At 43.0% G+C, this 18838-nt stretch overlaps 1 protein-coding gene across 9 annotated transcripts in view; it reads left to right on the top strand.

Moving 5' to 3' along the window:
* TSNARE1 (t-SNARE domain containing 1) overlaps positions 1 to 18838 on the top strand; it is a 460205-nt gene that overhangs the window by 147017 nt on the left and 294350 nt on the right. For all 9 annotated transcript variants that reach the window (XR_014953137.1, XM_085572620.1, XM_085572617.1 and 6 more), the window contains 2 exons: positions 3735 to 3812; positions 10849 to 10918. Coding sequence is in view for 8 of the 9 variants with exons in the window: in XM_085572620.1 (XP_085428746.1) it covers positions 3735 to 3812; positions 10849 to 10918 (148 nt within the window). In the remaining variant the exon portion in view is untranslated. The remainder of the gene's footprint in view (positions 1 to 3734; positions 3813 to 10848; positions 10919 to 18838) is intronic.

The following is an 18838-nucleotide window of genomic DNA, read 5'->3' as shown; positions in this document are numbered from 1 at the left end:
AGTGTCAGGGCATGTATTTAATGCAGAACATCATTTAATGCATATCAGAAACCTTCTAATCCTTCTTGGGGAATCATAATATTTAAGTATTCACTTGATGCAATCAAAGTTGTTTAATTTTTTATCAGATTTCACATCCACTTTACTTCTCAGTCTTGGTTTTTCTTCCTTGGCATGGTAGTACAGAGGCAGTTTTGCTTTGCTTTCTGCTGCTGTTTTTAAATTGTTCTGCTTGTCTGCTTGAACTGCTGCATCCTCCATGAATAGTTACAACATCTCGGCTTGATGTGTTGAAGCTTGAAATTGGAGTAGTTAAAACAGCCTCCTTGTTACTATTTTCTTTTCTTTTGCAAAATAAGAACAAAATAAAAGCCAGAACTGGCAGCATACTGTGGCGTGAAATAAAAAGTCTAGGGGCAGGAAACTGCAAGCCAGATACAGTGCAATTTTCTCAGAAAAAAAAACATTCTTCTTGTTGAATTGCATTTTCAAAGTAATTTTTTGGAAATTTTGGACAGAAGTTTAATTTGTGTTGTTGGTTGGGGTTTTTTTAGATTTAATTTGCTTTTTTTTTAGGTGTGATGGTGGTTGTTGGTGCTATTATAGGTTTGGACTGAGAGGCCTTTGAGGAGGAGTTTATAACCTCACAGTCGTCTTCCATTTATATAATTTTGACTTCCAGGAATATGTGGAGGCTTAAAAACCAAATTATTTCCATTATTTCAGAGTATGATCCACATGCAATGTCTCTTTCCCATTAGGGAATTGTGGTACAGGGTGAGAAAACTGGTCTCCCACCAACAAATATAAATAAATCTCACCCTTCCAAATTAGCACCTGAATTTTTGGGTGGTTTTTAACTTCATGGAACAACTCTGGACTGTCAGTGTTGCTCTGTGTTTCCTTCTCAGCGAAACTGGCACTTCTCCTGCCTTTTGCAAAGTTTGAGATATTTAATCTTGACTTTTGGTGTGACTTTGGCATGTGAAATGACTGCTCAGAGGTACCTGCTGGAGGCTGTGCAGGAGTGTCCCCATGTGGGAGCACACCAGAGGCTGCAGTCTGGATTATTTGGGGATTTAAAGCAGTGCTGTTCCCAGCTGGGTGATTCCAGTCTGGATTATTTGGGGATTTAAAGCAGTGCTGTTCCCAGCTGGGTGATTCCAGTCTGGATTATTTGGGGATTTAAAGCAGTGCTGTTCCCAGCTGGGTGATTCCATCTGAGCTCTTGAGGGAGCTTCCAACCCTTGGTTTGGTTTCTTCATGGTTCATCTGAGGCTTTGTTCAGTACCTCAGTGCATGTCGATTCAGGATTACTGGGCCAGGATAAAAATCTGTTGAGGCAAATTTAGTGTTTCCAAGGATAGAATAAAATAAAGAAGTTAAAAAAAATCCTCACCCATCCAACTTGAGTTCTATCCCAAAATGTGCAGACGAGTTTTCTCTGGAACATGTTAGCACCCTGAAAATCTAAGAATCCAATAGAAAGAAAATCTCCTAAAATGGGAGTAATCAGAGTCTGTAAAGATCTAAAAATCTTTTCCTGTGCTGCTCTTTTGCCAGTGATTTAATGAGAGCTGGACTTCGTTAGCAACAAGTGAAATTCCTGGGGGACAGAGGAGCCCACGCTAATTTCTGCTCTTCTGCAGCCTCCTTTATAGAACAAAGGAAAGGAATGTCTGGGACAGTGATTGAGGGGAAACTGCAGGAAGAGAAGAGTGGGAAAATCTCTAGCAATGAGGCCCTGTGCATTTGGATTAAACAGCATTTAATACCCCAGATTTGTGTCATCCTGACAGGCTGATCCATGAGTTTATTTACAGCTTTTAGAGTGCTGAACCGTCTCAGGGAGTGTGAGTAGCAGTGGAAAATCTGCTTTCTGGATGTGCAGTGGAAATTCTGCTCTCTGCCTGTGCAGCTGCTCCTCCAGCACTGGGAGATGCATCCTCAGCCCTATCCTGAGCAGTGCATCCAGCAGGCTTCTCGTTTTGCCCAATTTTCCTAATTTTTGCCTTGTTCCATCGTTGTCTTTCTGCTCTGCCAAGTGCAGGTTGGGTGTGTGGTGCTTTAGCAGCGTAGGGAAATTTGGCAAAGGGATGCAGAGCAGGTCAGAGTTCCAGTCTGCTGACTTGAAGAAATGAATGTCAACTCCTGTTTGAGTCTGAGATGCTTCACCTCAACTGGGTGATAGGGGCTGTTGGACTCTGTTGGGTGGACAAGCCCTGGGGTGCTGCAGGATGTGACCAAAGATTCAGGTAAAGCAGCTCCTGGGAAACCCACAAAAGCTGACACAGGTGGGAGGCAGAACAAAAAATCCGCTGGAAAGCTGCTGCCATAAAACTGGTGACAAAGGCATTGTTACAAATGGGTGTTTCTCTGGTGACTGGGATCAATCAAAATTGAAATGCCTGGTTAAAGCTGATTTACGTGATGTATCCTCACTCTGTGAGATGGACTTAATACAGCCATAATTAATGGTGTTAAGCTGAAGGAAGGTAGATTTAGATTGGATATTAGGAAGAAACTCTTCCCTGTGAGGGTGCTGAGGCCCTGGCACAGGTTGCCCAGAGAAGCTGTGGATGCTTCATCCCTGGAAGTGTCCAAGGCCAGGCTGGATGGGGCTTGGAGCAAGTTGGGACAGTGGAAGATGTCCCTGCACATGGTAGGGGATTGGAAATGGATGATCTTTAAGGTCTGTTCCAACCCAAAATATTCTGTGATTCTTTAGTATAGCTCAGTCCACCAACACATGACTCCTTCTCTGGGGATGATGAAACTGTGGAGAAGCTGGGGACAGTTTCAGGGATTTTAAAGTTGGGAAATGAAGCTAAAAAACCAAACCCAAACAAACAAAAACAACAAACAAACAAAACATCATACATACATACATACAGAAACAAACAACAACACTAAAACAAACAAACAAACCCAAAACAACAACAACAAAATTTTTAAAAAACCCCCAAAACAACCAGAAAAACCCCACCCAACCTTCCACGAAATCTGAAACTGCAAAATGTTCAAACCCTCTCTTCAGTGTTCTTCTTGTAGGGAAGATTTGAGTACCTTGGCTAAAGTGGGGACTTTGGGAATGAAGTTGTGAGAATTTTTCTGTGCACCAGCACAGAAATTCCTGGCACTGACTCATTTCCCCATGCATTTGAGCTATCAGGGAGGAATAGGAAGAAGAGAAACCTCTCTTGGGGGTTAGGAGAGGAATGTGTGGAGATCCCACTGAGCTCCCACCTCCCTCCTGCCCCAAAAGCTTTGACCCCACAGAGCAGATGTCCTCTGCTCACTGATTTTTCTGCAGGGAGGACCTGCTATGGGTCCTCCCTGCTCTGAAAAGTGCTGGGTGACCATCACTTGGCATTGTGGTTTCTCATTCAGTCGTGGTTCTGATGCTCCCACTTGGTAAATGAGGTGGAATTATTTGATGAGGTGGAATTATTTGTATTCTCGTTGCTGATAATCCCTACAAATGCCATCTCAGTCCATGTGGGTTGTATCCACTGTGTTGCAGCAGCATTTTCACTGTCCTGGTGGTGCTGGATTTGTCTGTTCAGTGCAAGTTCCACAACCAGGCATTGTGTAAATCTGCATCAGACCACCCTGCCTGGGCTAAATTTCCGCAGCAAGGAGGAATCTACATCCTCTTTCAAAGCACCTTTTCAAAGTGATTGGTGGTGTCCAACATTAACACTTTTTTTTTCCTTCTGTTTTTGTCTTTACAGCCACCCAGATTGATCCCAGCGAGCTGCAGGAACTTTTTCAGGAGACTTCAGCCAATGTCTTCCGAATTAACTCCAATGGTGCGTAAAATGAAAGGTTTCCTGGTGTGTTCTGTGCTGTCCTGCTGATGATTCCTGCTCATGGCCATGGCTCCTGGCAGCTCCTCTTGTCAGGGAGCAAATATTAATGCAGCTTTTCTGCTGCTGCATCTCACGAGCAGCAGCACATGTCCAATCCACAGCTCCTCATAAGATGTAAAAATATTCCACCATATGTTCCATCCAACAGGCACAGACACATTCCAATCCTTGCTGAGACCACATCCTTTTTCTATTTTTAATTGTGTCATCTGTTACAATAGAGAGCTAGAGCTCAGAAAGGTGGAACAAGCCAGGCTCGTTTTCAAATATGTTGCAGCACTGGTGTGTTCAGAGCCTGTCACATGAGCTTGCAGAACCTCTACCTCCCTTAGAAAAACACCAAAATTTTGCTGTTCTTCACTCTGTAGGTTGGGCAGGGGTGCTATTGCTGCTCAGATCACCCCAGCCCCTAGAGATGCAGAGTCCTTCCTCCTTTGAAACTGGCTCTGGCTCATCAGTTTTGTTGGGTTAGGCTGGAGGAATTTATCTTGAAGACAGATATAAATTAAAATTGCTGAGTGGAAGGTAATGCCATTGTACGCCAGAGTAAGACAGGGATCTAAAATTATCAGTACTGATTTTACAATAGACCTTGAAATTGCTTTGGAATAATCTGGACAGCTTCTGTGTCTGTTCTTTCTGTGTCTTGGGCAACACAGAGGCCTGGCCTAGGTCTAGGGAAGGGATTTTATTTGTGTAATTCTTCCCTAGTGTGTCCTAGGGGTGGAGCCCTGGTCGTTTGTAGCAAGGGATCCTTCTTAGAACAGGGATGGGAATTAAAAACTTCTAAAATGTATTTGTCTCTACTTTTGATGAGTTGTGCATGCTCCATCTGCCAGGAAAATTCAAACACCAATTTTTCTAGGACTACCAGGGATTGGTGACCATTGCACTGGTGTCACACATCCCACGTTAAAAAAAAGGGATTATGGCCACTGTGGGAGCTTGAACCTCCCAGCTGTGATACTCAGCTTACAGCTGGGTGAACAAGAACACCATGACACACAGAAATACCTGCATTAGCAACGATTTTGGCTGCTCCAGCACCAATAGTTTGAGTTTGACAATGCCAGTGATGGGTGGTAGTAGCACTTCTGCTTCCAATCTGAGGGCTCAGACTGAAGTTGTGCAACCTTCTCCTGAGTCTGTGTGTGCTGTTCTTGACCAGCCTGGCCAGATTAGGTCTGACTTGATGTGCCCCTGTGCTTTAATCACAACTCCTTTCACAGTGGAGTTTTATCCTGAGAAAACCTAAAGGTGAATGTCACATCACTTCCGAAATACCACAACCCAATTTCTGTTTTCATCCTTTGTTAGAATTGTCTTAACCCCTTTGATTCGATTCGTGTTTGACACCCACTGTTATTGTTATTTCTCTTTTTGAGATGGGGATAATGTGTTTCCTCTAAAGAGCTGCCTGAATGGAGTGCTCTGTGAAGCAGATAATGACAATGCTTGCACTTAAAACTATTTTGCAAAAATGGAGAGGGTGCAAAGAAAAGCCAAACCTGTTTGATGACTGGAAATCAGAGTTTAAAATTTGTGCCATCCAAATTTCTGTTTGAGACATCCAAGAGGACTCAATCATGGTGTGCAAGTACCTCTAGGAAGAAAACATCAAGTAGAGAGCAAGGTGCTCCCTAATTTATTGTTCTCACATAGGAGGAGATGAGGAGATAAGAGTTAAAGCTAGACAAATTCAATCCTTCTGTATGAGGGTAACCAGCCATTAGAACTGCTTATGGAGGGGGTTTGATGGATTTGGCTTTGCCACAAACCTTTAAATCAAGATTCAAATGTCTTTTTTATAAGATACTTTAGTCCAGTTGCAGTCCCCGGTCTTGATGTGGGAGTGGTGGGACAAAATTTTATGGGAGGAAATCAGGTTGGATAATCAAAATTGCTCTCTCTGGCTTTTAAAAACTATGAATCAATGAATCTATAATGCCTGTTAAAGTGCTTTCAGGTTGAAGAAATGCCCATAAGATACTCTACTGTTGTTGCTCCATTCACTACCCATATTATTTTTTGTCTGACAAAATCAGTTTCATTCAGTTTATTTTTTATGGTTGCTCCCCAAAAAAGTGGTTAGAGATTTTCAGGAGAAGGCTGCTGAGTGTACTGCTGAGATTTGGCAAAGCTAATTCACTTTAGGCAAATAACTTTTTAGGGTTAGAAAGTGGGGAAGAATGCCCATGATTCTTTCTGTAGCATAAAGTCTCTTGAGGAAGCTCAAAAACCTCTGACTTGGAACACAGAAAATAAGTCAGTGGTGTTGTTTGTGGCTGAGCAAGGAACAGGCAGCTACATTCCACATGCTCACCAGATGATGAAGTCAATCCTCTTTGCTGGGCATGGTGTGCTGAACATCCTGCAGATTTCATAAATCCTATCACAGCTCCTCTTTCCCTCCTTTCCTGGCTTGCTGCAGCTCTCTGGGTTATTCTTCAGGTTCCCCGTTGTGTTTGGAGACCTAACTGTGCACCCAAAATGTTCTTGTCCCTTTTGGGGTGCTGAAGATCATAGAATTATGGAGTCATACAATCATTAAAGTTGGAAAAGTCCAAGCTTTGACTGAATTCCACCAAGGCCACTAAACCTTGGGAAGTGCCTTGAACACTCCCAGGAACTGTGACTTCACCCTTCCCTGGCCAGGCTGTTCCAAGCTGTCAGGAGTTGGCCATGTTATGATTTTGTTGTTTAGATTCCAAAAAATCCCAGGTTGGGGCCAATCTCAGCAATACCTTTCATGTCTTGGGGGAATGACTATTTTTAATGAAACAAGAAGTCAACTTTGTACCAGGATTTTAAAGCACCATTGAATTTTATGGAGTAACACTGCAGAAGTAATAAACACTCTGTGCTTTGTCCCTCTTTGCTGTCCTTATTCTTTTTACAGAATTTCAGCCTTTGGGGTGATTTAAATTCTTCTTGGGCACTTCAGGACTTGCTTCCAAGGGGGATTTTATAGCTCTGAGTTGATTGTGATTATTCTCACCTATAAATGCTTCCTGCTCCCTTTTTCTGCCATGAAAATGGAAATCTTCCTCATTTGTTGAATAAAAATTTTAGCCAGGACAGCTGGTTCTGTTTATATGCTACTGGATCACTCTCCTGCCAAGCCATGAGCTTGTACACTTTTTAATGCCATCTCTTATAAAAGTCTGAAGGGGTAAAGGGAGATTTTTCCTAATTTTTGCATCTGCTTTCTTTCTCTTAATCTTTTGGGGCTGTCCCTGCTGAAAATGGGGAAGGTTCATAAAATCATGGAGTCACAGAATGGTTTGGGTTGGAAGGGACCTTAAAGGTCATCTTGTTCGAAGCCCCTGCCATGGGCAGGGACACCTTCCACTAGACCAGGTTGTCACATTGTGCTTTGACTTTTGCAACTTTCATGTTTTGTTTTTTTTTTTTTTTTTTTTTTTTTTTTAAGTTTTTTTTTTTTTTTTTTAAGTTTAGTTGATTTTCTTGTCAGGTCACAAAAAGGAGCTCAAATACTGCCTGAATTTGTTTCACTTATGGCTTTCTTCTTCTTTTTTTTTTTTTAATCTATACTTTTATCAAGACCTTGCATTTTTTTTTTTCATGCAAAGCTTTTAGCTGCTTCTTAGTAAGAATCTTATAAATAAGTACAATAAGAAACACTCCTAAATGGAGTTGCTCTGGTGCATCTTGTCTGGTCAGTGGAGGATATACTGGAGGAATCAGGCCAGATGGAGAACCTGAATTCTCTAATGGGTCTCTTGCCTCTCTAATTCCTGCTCCTCGCTCACTAATGACTGCCAATAACTGGTTGGTGCCATGTGCAGTCCTATTACCTCGATCATAAAGGCTGAGCAAAGGATTTTTCCATGTCCCTCAGGCGTGATAGAGTCTCCATTGCCATTTCAGGATGGTTTTTATTCCCCACTGGTTTAAGGATTGCAATGGCACAGGCAACTGAGGGCCAAGCTCTCTGTGAAGTTTATCAGTGCAGCTGCAACGTCACTGATGCCTTGTGAATGGACTAGGTCGTGCCTTTTAATAACAAAAAGAACAAGACTTTTAAAATAAGATTCCTGTTTTAAGAATGGCTTCACACATCCCTCCAGCAGAGCTTGATGTTTCGCTCCTCTGGTCAAACTTCTGCTCACATGACCAGAACTGGGACATTGAGAGAGATTTTCCACATCCAGCACGGGAGCTGCAGAGATTTTGATAAATTTATTCTTGGTCAAAGCAAGTTAGATTTAGCCCAGAGTAGCTCAGTTTTAATTACAGAATCATAGAATGGCTTGGGTTGGAAAGGACCTTAAAGATCACTTGATTCCAACCCTCTGCCATGGTCAGGGACACCTTTCCCTATCCCAGGTTGCTCCAAGCCCTGTCCAGTCTGACTTTGGGCACCTCCAGGGATGGGGCAGCCACAGCTTTTCTGGGCAACCTGTGCCAGGGCCTCACTACCCTCACAGGGAAGAATTTCTTCCTAGTATCCAATCTGAACCTGCCCTCTGTCAGTGTAAATCCTCTCACTCTTATCCTATCACTTCATGCCCTTCTCCAGAGTTCCTCTCCAGTTCTCTTGGAGCCCCTTTAGGCACTGGCAGGTGCTCTAAGTTCTCTCTGGAGGCTTCTCTTCTCCAGATGATTAATCCCAGCTGTCCCAGCCTGGCTTCAGAGCAGAGATGCCCCAGCCCTGTGGTCATCTCCATGGCCACCTGGATTTTCTTCTACAGGTGAACATCCTTCTTGGATGGGGGCCCCAGAGCTGGATGCAGTCCAGGTGGGTCTCATGGGAGCAGAGTAGAGGGGGAGAATCGCCTCCACTGAGCTTCTGGCCACTCCTCTTTTGATGCAGCCCAGGGTACTTTTGGCTTTCCTGAGATTCAGGGAAGTAATGTTGGAGTTTTAGTCCTGCTGTTTTCGACATAAGAGTTAGATCAAATGGTAACCCTTGACTCCTCCAGGGTGCATATCTTGTCATTCTGGGACAACTGACATTTATTTAGATGTCTAAATACTGTGTTTGAATTGGAATATTAGGTAAAATTGTTGGATAAAAACTAATCTCAGGTCACTTTCTCATCTGATGAAAGCTTTCCTCACCTCTCGCATTCATTTTTCATATTCTTTTCACCTTTTTGTAGGTTTTCCAAAATGCTGAATAAATCTGACAGCTTCTGGGTTTGCCTCAGTGTAAAATAGCTTGAGTGTGAAGTCTTGAACTGTTTTGTTCAGTAGCAAAACTGCTTCCCACTCCAATCTTCTCCAAAGCAGGTGTCAGTAGAACTCACTTTGAATTGTCCTTATTTTTTCAGGCCAGGTTAGAAAGGTTCATGGAAGCTGTAGCTGCTGGTTTTGTTCTGGAATTGCTGTCATGACATTAACTTGTTTTTACAAATTCAGTGTCCACACAAGTCCTTTCTGTGCCTTGGCTTGCTGTCCATTCTCCAAGGACCACACTCTGCTTTGTTCCAAAGGGTTGATGGGCCCAAAAACATTTTTAGTAGATGCAAAATTGTGTATTGGAACTGGACTGCATGTGGATTTCCAGGGAAATTGATTTGTTAGGATTGTGGAGATGGAAAGAGGGAATTATAGTATTCATGAGATCTCTGCAGGGTCAGTGGTGTCCTTCTACAGAAGCAAATGGTTATTAGTGAAAACTTCAAATTTATTCTTTAGAACACTGTGCTTCCAGCAAAGAAAAATAATTATTAGCTCAGTTATACACAATTCCTTGAGGCTTTATCTTACTGAATCTCCAAACTCTGCAGTAAAATCTGTTCCTGAGAACTAGCATTGATGGAAATATATGGTGGTATTCAAAGTTTTTTTTTTTTTTTGCATATTCACATAGTTCAGGCACATTAGTTACTTTTTGTGCTGTTTAGTGACTTTTGGTGTCAAGCCAGCAGAGCACAAAAGAGAAGTGAGGATTTTTTCTGACAGTAAAAATATAATTAAGTGACTTGTTCAAAATTACAGGCCAAGTCCAAGTCTGCAGAGTCATTAAAACAGAGGATTTCTTAAATTTCTGCAGAAATAATTGAGCCATGTTTTTAATCTGTTCTTTTTTCTATCCTGAAATACTGAAGCGTGACTGATAATGGGCTGTGGGTTTTTACAACTGGAAATGTTCTGAAAGAAATCCCACATGTAAATATCAATAATGTAATTTATTTAACATGTTCCATTGTTGGAAATCTTGAAGTGCTTTGCTTGCGGGCTGTGCTAAGTCCTGAAGCAGTGACCTATTGTTACTTAGAAAGTGAATTGAAACAGTGAAATTCAAGGGTGGGAAAAGACAACAGTACTCCTAGATTTCTGCTTTTATATGCACACAAATATATATAGATATTTCTTAAATCTTAAGTAATTGCAAATGACAAAGCAAACCATGTTTCTACCTTCCAACTGCTTTTAGGGTATTCTTTTCTCCTGATGGAAAAGCCCGAGAAGTTGTGGAGGACAAACACAGGAGATAATCACATTTCCATTATTTCTGAGCCAAAAGATAGAAATAATTTTGAGTTTTAGCATCTTGAACAAGAAAATGGAAGACATCAGAGTAGGCATCAGTGTTCTGCCTCTTAATTATTATTCATAGCAATAAACAGTTATTATGCAATTTCTTGCCTCTTCACCAGGGGCACGTTTCCAGCTGGAAATGCTCCGTGCACAATTCTGTGTCACCTCAAGGCTGGAAGAGTCAGAGATCTGTGCAAGATATACAAGCCATGTATAACATGCCTTGTATAGCACGTTATACATGGATTCACCATTTATGCTTCCAATGGACCCAGTTTATCCTTCTGTGGCTACTGGTAGATGTTGTTCCCTTTCTTTCATTGGTTACTTGTTCAAATACTTAATTGTATTTTTTAAAAAATAACATTAAACTAAAAGACAAACATATGAAGTAAGATTCAGAGTTTTTTTCCCCTCTGAAAACGTGTGCTGCTTCTTTATCTTTTTATTTCTCTGCTGTTGACAGTGACCTCTCTGGAAAGAAGTCTTCGATCCCTGGGGACCTCGAATGATACTCAAGAGCTGCAGGATGGACTGTGAGTTTATTTTAAATTGTTACAGATCCTTCTTTGTCCCAGCCTTTTCATTTTTTCCTCTCATCTATCCTCACCCTTCCTTCCATCCTTTCATTTTAGCTGGACACCTTTTTGTCAGGATTACTTCATTTTTTCCCGTTCCTGTTGGTGATGAATGGCAGTATGATGTGTATTGATCGTATAAAGCTTTGCTTGTGCTGCTTTCAGGTGGCAGAGAATGGTCTGGAGATGACACAGAAAAGATGGCCCATGGTGAAAGAGGGCATTTTGTTGTTCTTGGAGGTGTTATTTCTCTGTTGTTTGTTGTTTTTTTGTTGTTGGGCGTGGTGGTTATTTATTTTTGAAGTGAAGCTGGAGCAGGAAACTGTGCTGGTTTTGGCTGGGATGGAGATAATTTTCTTCACAGTAGCCAGTATGAGGCTGTGTTTTGGATTTGTAATGAAAGCAGTGTTGATAATCCAGGGATATTTTAGTTACTGCTGAGCAGTTCTTACAGAGTCAAGGCCTTTCCTGCTTGTCACCCCACCCCACCAGCAAATAAGGAGTGAATGAGCAGCTGTGGAGCTGCTGCTTACTGGAGTTAAGCCAAAACAGATGTTTCTGTAGCTTTTTCTTGTTCCTTTTCTTTTACCCCCCAGTTCTACTTGGCCAAGGTCTGTGGACCCAGGAGGAAAGAGAAAAGAGACTTGTGACAGAGGCATATAGTGACAAAACAAAGGGAAATGGCTTCAAACTGAAAGACAGAAGATGTAGATTGGATATTAGGAAGAAATTCTTCCCTCTGAGGGTAGTAAAGCCCTGGCACAGGTTGCTCAGAGAAGCTGTGGCTGCCCCATCCCTGGAAGTGTCCAAGACCAGGTTGAATGGGGCTTGGAGCAACCTGGGATAGTGGAAAGTGTGCCTGGCAGGGGAACTGGAACCAAGTGATCTTTGAGGACCCTTCCAACCCAAACTATTCCATGATTCTATGAAAAAATAAAAGAGGGAGAGGATATTTTTTAGGAGGAAAAGTGTGTTGTGGTGTTGGAAGCTGCATCACAGCATCACATGGCACAGCACTGACAAAAATGAAACTTGATTTGCAGTTGCAGGAGACACAGTTCATTAAACTCCCTCTTCCAGAGCTGTGTACACACAAACACGCACAGTTAGCTCTCATTGTACGTGTGCTAATTACAGAATTCAAATGACTTTTCCAAATGTAGCACAATTTATTAAAGGTGCCTCCCTTTGAGCAGCTTGCAGGCAAAAATCCACTGTTTAGGATATGTCTCTGATTTCATGTGTGTGACTACTGTTCCTGCTGAGATTTGGTTATGAAGAAAGAGGAGAAATTGGGATTTGTTCCTTTATTTGCCTGATGGATTTGACTGACCTTCTCTATGCAATAGGAACTCTCAGACCTGTTTGCCATGTCTCTCCTTTTCTCTCCAATCCATTGCTTTCATCAGGGCATCAGATCTGCCCTAATTCACATGTATCCTGTTTTGCAAACCAGAGGATTAAAAATAGTAATAGTAATAGTCAGAAGATTTGAAAGTAAATTTAGGAGATTGGAGAGGATGCAAGAATAAAAAGTCAGCCTGTGGAGATCAATGTGATCAGGAAAGATGTTTACATGTACAAAATTATTTGCAGCATAAAGCACCTTAATAACTGCTGGAGATCCTTAACCCAGATAAGACTGTGTATCATGCAGATATTGTGTTTGCTCTCCTAAACTATTTTTTAAAAATTTAATTAAAGAATCAATTCCTCGACTCTTCAGAGCACTCCAGAAACATGGCTAGATAATTTTCCTCTTTCCTGAGCAGTTACATAAATAGATGCATAAGGCACTAATTGCACTAATTATTTTTTTATCTCAGAATTATTGTTAATTGTCCAGATAGTTCAATGCAGGTTTTTGAAATTTTAACTGTGCTTCCCTATCCCTGTCATCAGCCCCAGAATTCCTCCAGCTGTCTCCTGGTTCATCCCCTCTCCCCATGGTCTAATGGCTCTCCCATTTCTCCCATTTGGCTTCTGGTATCTCCATACAGAGCAGTACCAGGGTGCTCTGCTGAGGAGGACCAGCAGCTCCCTTCCCTTCAATCCTCCCTTTCTGTCACCCTGCCCTAACACTGACGTGTCCTTCCACTGCCCCCCTTTCTCATCACCAGGCAAACAGCCTCGAGTGCTCTACAAGAACTTCTGCTTGTCTCTCCTGAGAGCTGCACCAGCAAAAAGCAGCGTGCCATGAATCACTAGAGCTGGCAGGGCTGCATAGATCTCTGCTCAGGAGGGTCAGCTCTTCAGGTGAGACCTTTGGGGCAGTGCTTTCTGCTTCCACGGCTGCAAATCATGGCTTAATCTTCCTCCTCTGCCACTTCACCCCTCTCCTTCAGAGGCTGATGCATGTCTCTCCTTGAACACCCTCTAGCTTTGGAGATGGGAGCTGTGAGGGAACATTTGGCAGGTTTATAGCCCTGGCTGTTAGGAAAACCATCATGGTTTTGGGTATCTAAGTAGTAAAATTGCCACGGTTTCTACTTTCTTGTTAAGGGGCTGTCACTCTGCCTAAAATTAGGCAGATGAGGGAAGGCAGAGTATTTGGGAATAGGGATTAATGGTGAATTGTTCTGCCACACAGGGCATTACTTTGGACTGTAAACTGCAGAAGTGTTTGCTTACCTAGCTGCAGGGTCCTGATAAAACAGAAAAAAACCCCAAAGTTACCTGCTTCCTTGCCAAATTCAGGGAGACTTTCTGAGCACAGGACTCACAAAGGCATCAGATGAGAGGAGGATTCTGACTGTCAAATTGGTCTATTCCCTTTTCTGAAATGTTTTCTCTGCTTTTGAGAGCTGAGTCTTTCAGAATAAGGATTGTTTCTGTGTCAAGGAAACTTGGAAGAGCTCATCCCACATGGAGTGCCAGCTCTGGTCAGTGAGGCAGACTTGGTTGATGCTGAGGGCAGAAAATATATCAGACCCAAAGTGAATAATCCTGGTTGAAGCTCTTTCTAGAGCCAGCACAAATATTTGTGGGCTGCATACTTGGAGCTGGATGTGCTGGCAAGTGAAATGTAAATGCCCAAACAAAGCTCTTGGCTGAATGCAACTGACCCTGGATTAATTGGGAAGGGAATGGAAGCAAAGGTAAAAAAGGTGCATGGAGCTGGGACAAGGAGCTAAGGCCAGCAGGCAAAGCTGAGTCTTTCTCCAGTGATGCAGGAAAAATCGACTGATTTGTCTTCTCTCTGACCTTTGGTTTAATAATCCAGGCTTCCAAGGCATTTATCTGCCTCCTTAGCTAGAGTGTGTGGGATGAGGGGGTTCTCCAACATTAGGCACTGAAGGTAAAGAGTTTTTAATTTTGGGAAATCAAATTAAACACCCAGGTAGAGCAGTGTCTCCAAAAGGCAGTGAAAACCAGTCTCCTTTCTTTTGACTGGGGTAGCTCTTTGGTCTCCCAAGATCTTCCACAAAGTGGCTGGAAATGAAAGCCTCCCTCTAACCTGGACAATGCTTTCTGAGAGGTGTGTTAGAAGAAGAAAAAAAAAAAAAATTAAAAGTCTTTCATTTTCACACAATCTGACCCTGCCTTATCGTGATCTCAAGGAAAGGAAAGTGGCCATGCAGGCTGCAAGAGAAATTTGCTGACTACCTGGAAGCCATGAAACAGAGCTTGAAGTGGCAATGGAAGGTCCTTGATGTCCTTTCCTTGGAGGCTGGGTGGCTACAGAAGTGCTCCAGGCTTTCCAAACCAGGCTTCTGCACTGCTCAGCTCAGAGAGGAGTTTGTCACCTTGTTGGATATTCGATCTTGTGTCATTTCAAGGTCAGGAGGAATGAGAGCATTGGGTCACAATCACAGTTTTTCACCATTTTCAGGTGTGTCTGGGATGTAACCCATGAGTCTTTACTCCATGAAGGATTTTGGCATCCTCCATTAGTCACTAGCAGAAGAATTTGCCTGCTTAAGGAGGAGTTATAAGAAAGATATTTTTAGGGCTTTTAGCACTGATGAGATTTTAGCAGTGATGAGATTTACTTTAAAAAGTGTTGATTTCCCCTGATTTGAGGAACAAAAATACTTTTAGCTTTCACCTCAGTTTTCCCACTGGCATTAAGTTTTTTTTTTAAGTGCACATTATAGAAATACATAGGATTTTTTCTTGCACCTCAGAGAGGGCTCAGCTCTACATCTGTACAGTGTGAGAGAACAAACCTGCTTTTCTGATTGAACTGATACAAAATCCTGGTTAGGATGGTGCATGGCAGAGAATTCCTATGGCCACAAAGGAGTTTCAAAGCATTTCCCAAGTGGGGAAGCTGAGTTTGAGATCTGAACTGCTTCAGGGTGAGACAACTGTAAATTGTCCTGTAAGAGGCTGAAAGTGCAGCTTTTGTGTGGCTGCTTTTACCTGGTTTTTGCTCAAATATTAACTTCACAGAGCAACACTTTTCCTTGGGCATGTATATATAGCTTGCTATATTCTTTACTAGGATTGAAGGGAATTCCGACTCCCTCACCCTTCCCCAGGAAATTTGCATCATTACCAGCAGATTTTTTCAGGAGCAGTAAAATCAATTAATCAGTTTATTTTGCCACCCTAAAACTGATGGAAGCCTAGGGTGAATTATTGTCAGTTTGGGGTGCTTTTGGGAAGAGAGGCATCGCTGTCCAAGACTGAAGCCACAAGCTCTTCAGGGCTCTCAGGCTCAGTCTGAGGGGCTTTGCTGGATTTGTAGAAGCATTTTTGACACATGTTGACATTTAGGATAGAATCAGTAAGTTTGGACTCATCTGTGAGTCTTGCTTGGCACAGGCACTCCGTCTTATGGATAAGAACCTGAAGGTGCTTGCCTACATTTTCTTGGTCTCTGGACTCTGTCAAGCTTCAGCTCATCCTGGCAAGATCAGAGATTCATGGAATGGTTTGGGTTGGAAAGGACCTTGAAGAATGTGTAGTTCCCTTTCACAGACAGAGACACCTTCCACTACATGAGGTTGCTCAAAGTCTTATCCAGGCCTTGAACACTTCCAGGGATGGGGCAGCCACAGCTTCTCTGGGAAACCTGTGCCAGGGTCTCAGCACCTTCACAGCCAAGGATTTCTTCCCAATGTCCAATTTCAACTTACCCTTCTCACTTCAAAGTGATTCCCCCTTGTCGTACCACTCCATCCCTTGTCCCAAATCCCTCTCCAGCTCTCCTGGAGCCCCTTTAGGCTCTGGAAGGGGCTCTGAGCTCTCTCTGGAGCCTTCTCTTCTCCAGGTGAGCACCCCCAGCTCTCCCAGCCTGGCTCCAGAGCAGAGCAGTGCCAACCCTCAGAGCACCTTTTTGGTCTTCTCTGGGCTCACTCCACATCCTTCTGATGTTGGTGACCCCAGAGCTGGACACAGCAGTGCAGGTGAGGTCTCATGAGGTCATAGCAGAGGGGAAGAACCCTCTCCCCTGACCTTCTGGCCAGACTTTCTTATGATGCAGCCCAGGATGTGATTGGTGACTTTTGGAGCTGTTGAGGTGCCCAGGGTGTCTGAGACAGGTTGGCAATTTTGGCACAAGACTTGTGAAAGTTCTTTCTCTTCTGAAATGGCAGCATGAGGTGTGGTGGCACACTGGGGCATCTCAAGAGACACTCTGGGACCCCCTGATTCAAATGAGGGAACTGGCACTGGTAATTCACCTTCAAGGCTGAACAATTGAGGTGACTCAGTTTGTTCCCACCTAACTCATATTACACTAAGAAATATAATAACCCTTTTTTGGGGTAGCTGTGGGGTCATTTGTACTTTAGCTGCACCAAAGTGACCTTTGGACATTCCCCTGTTCCTCGGGTACTCCAGGGAGGTTGAATGGCTCTCCTCATGGCTTGAAGCTTCACCATCCTGCTGCAGAAGTGGATGGATCCATGCCCCTCAGCTTTTTTGAATTGACATGGAACAATAAAGGCTTTTTTCCTCAGTTAGTTTTATAATTTATGTGTTTTGTTTCCTTCTTCTTTTCTTGTTTCACCATTGTGATTGATAAGTTGGAGGTATAGCTTAATTTTTTTTTAAAGGATCTGCTAAAAGGATTTTGATTCCTCTGGAATGCAGATTCACTTAGAGCAGAATGATGTTTTAAAGTCATAATTTACAGAAAGAAGATTTGTTAAAGTAAATCAGACAGAAGCTTTTAAGTGTCAGCATGTTTAATTAAGGGTAGAATTTAATAATGTTTTATATGGTTTTGTTATACTGCTTGTAGAAGCTTAAAAAAAAAAAAAAAGATTTCCATAAATATTTTGAAATGTCGTTTTGATTCTGTTAATATGTTAAACCCTTCAAAGTAATACCTTCCCTGTTCAACTCAAAGAAGTCGGATTAACTTTATCTATCCCCCATTTATCGCTACTGGCATCAATTTCTGACAGGAAAAACCTTCTAGGTTTTGGCAGTAAAAATGAGTTGCCAGATTGCAACATTTGCATTTAACCGTATAGAACATTCGCTGCCTTAATAACTGTATTTATGTGACAGATCTCACCCTTAAGGATCCCAGAGCTCCAGCTATGTGACATCCCTGTGATAAATTACAAAAGCTGGTGATGAACTGCAGAATCCTCCAATGATGATAAATTCATACACTTTTGAACTGCCTGCCCTGCTTAGAGAGGTCCTTGGAGTATCCCTTCACATGCTCGAGCAGTTTCTAATGGCCACTACAAATCAATCTGTCAGCAAAGTTTTTCTTTCTAGTGTTTTTCTCCCAAAATTGTCCTTGCCAGAGTTCTGAGGTGGCCAGAAACCTTGGTCAAAGCAGAAGTGCCTTCCCACATCAGGATGGGTTGGAGGTGTAGGCTGGGAATTTCAAACCCTTTAGTAATGGAACAATGATTTTTTTGTGGCAAGGGATGGATCCTCCAGGAGATGACAAGGAATGGTGGCATCTGGGGGATAATCAATAATCTCTTGAAGGTCTCTTACTGCTGCTGCTGCTGTTTTTTAGTAGTTTTTTTAGTGCTCTCATGTCTCAGCTTATGGTTTCTATCCTCTCCTCGGTGCAGTGGTGGGTGAGAGAATCACAGAAAATCACAGCCTGAGGGAGGCTGGAGGGCACCACAGGGGGTTGTGTTGATCTTCCTCACGTTCAGGTGGAACTTCCTGGGTATCAGTTCCTGCCTGTTCCTCTTGTCCCATTGCTGGGCCCCCCCAGAGCAGAGCCTGGTCCATTCTCTGACACCTCAGTGCAGATCCTGACAGAAACTGAAGAGGTTCCCTTTCCAACTGCCTTTTCTTGAGACTGAACAAACCCTCAGCCTTTCCTTGTAAGAAAGATGCTCCAGTGCCTTAATTATTTTCATGGCCCTCCACTGACTCACTCCAGGAGCTCCGTGTCCTTCCTGTCCTGAGGAGCCCAGAGCTGGGCAGAACATCCAGATGTGCCTCACAGGACTGAGCAGAGGGGCAGGATCACCCCCTCCACCTGCTGGCCACGCTCTTCCCGATGCACCCCAGGATCCCACTGACCTTCTTGGCACAAAGGCATTGCTGGTTCATGGACAGCTTCTTGTCCACCAGGAGCCCCTGGTTTTCCTTCTCAGAGCTCTGCAGAGTCGAGGGAAGAACAGAGCACACCTGGTGCTGGTGAAAACTGCATTGATTTGGAGCCCAAGCCTTCCCACATATCCTTGTTCCCATCTCCAGTTTGCAGATTTGCCCGCTGGCTTTAGGTCCAGCTGGTTGAACACCAGTTCTGTAAGGTCTCCAAGGCAGATGAGGAGCAGAAGTTACCATTGTGTGAGCCCACGTCCTTGCACATCTTTTCCAAGTATCTGCAGCAGTGTCCTGTGGTCTTTTATGGCATTTGGAGCATGGATCTGTAAACAATAAGATTATTTTTTGTCTTCTGCTAGTAACTAGTTACTGGAAAAATAATCCTTTTCCTCACTC

This window comes from Lonchura striata, chromosome 2 (genome assembly GCF_050655825.1).
Source record: "Lonchura striata isolate lonStrDom1 chromosome 2, ASM5065582v1, whole genome shotgun sequence".
NCBI classification, from domain to species: domain Eukaryota; kingdom Metazoa; phylum Chordata; class Aves; order Passeriformes; family Estrildidae; genus Lonchura; species Lonchura striata.
Note: the sequence above shows the minus strand (reverse complement) of the source record. Positions and strands in the feature narration are given on the sequence as shown.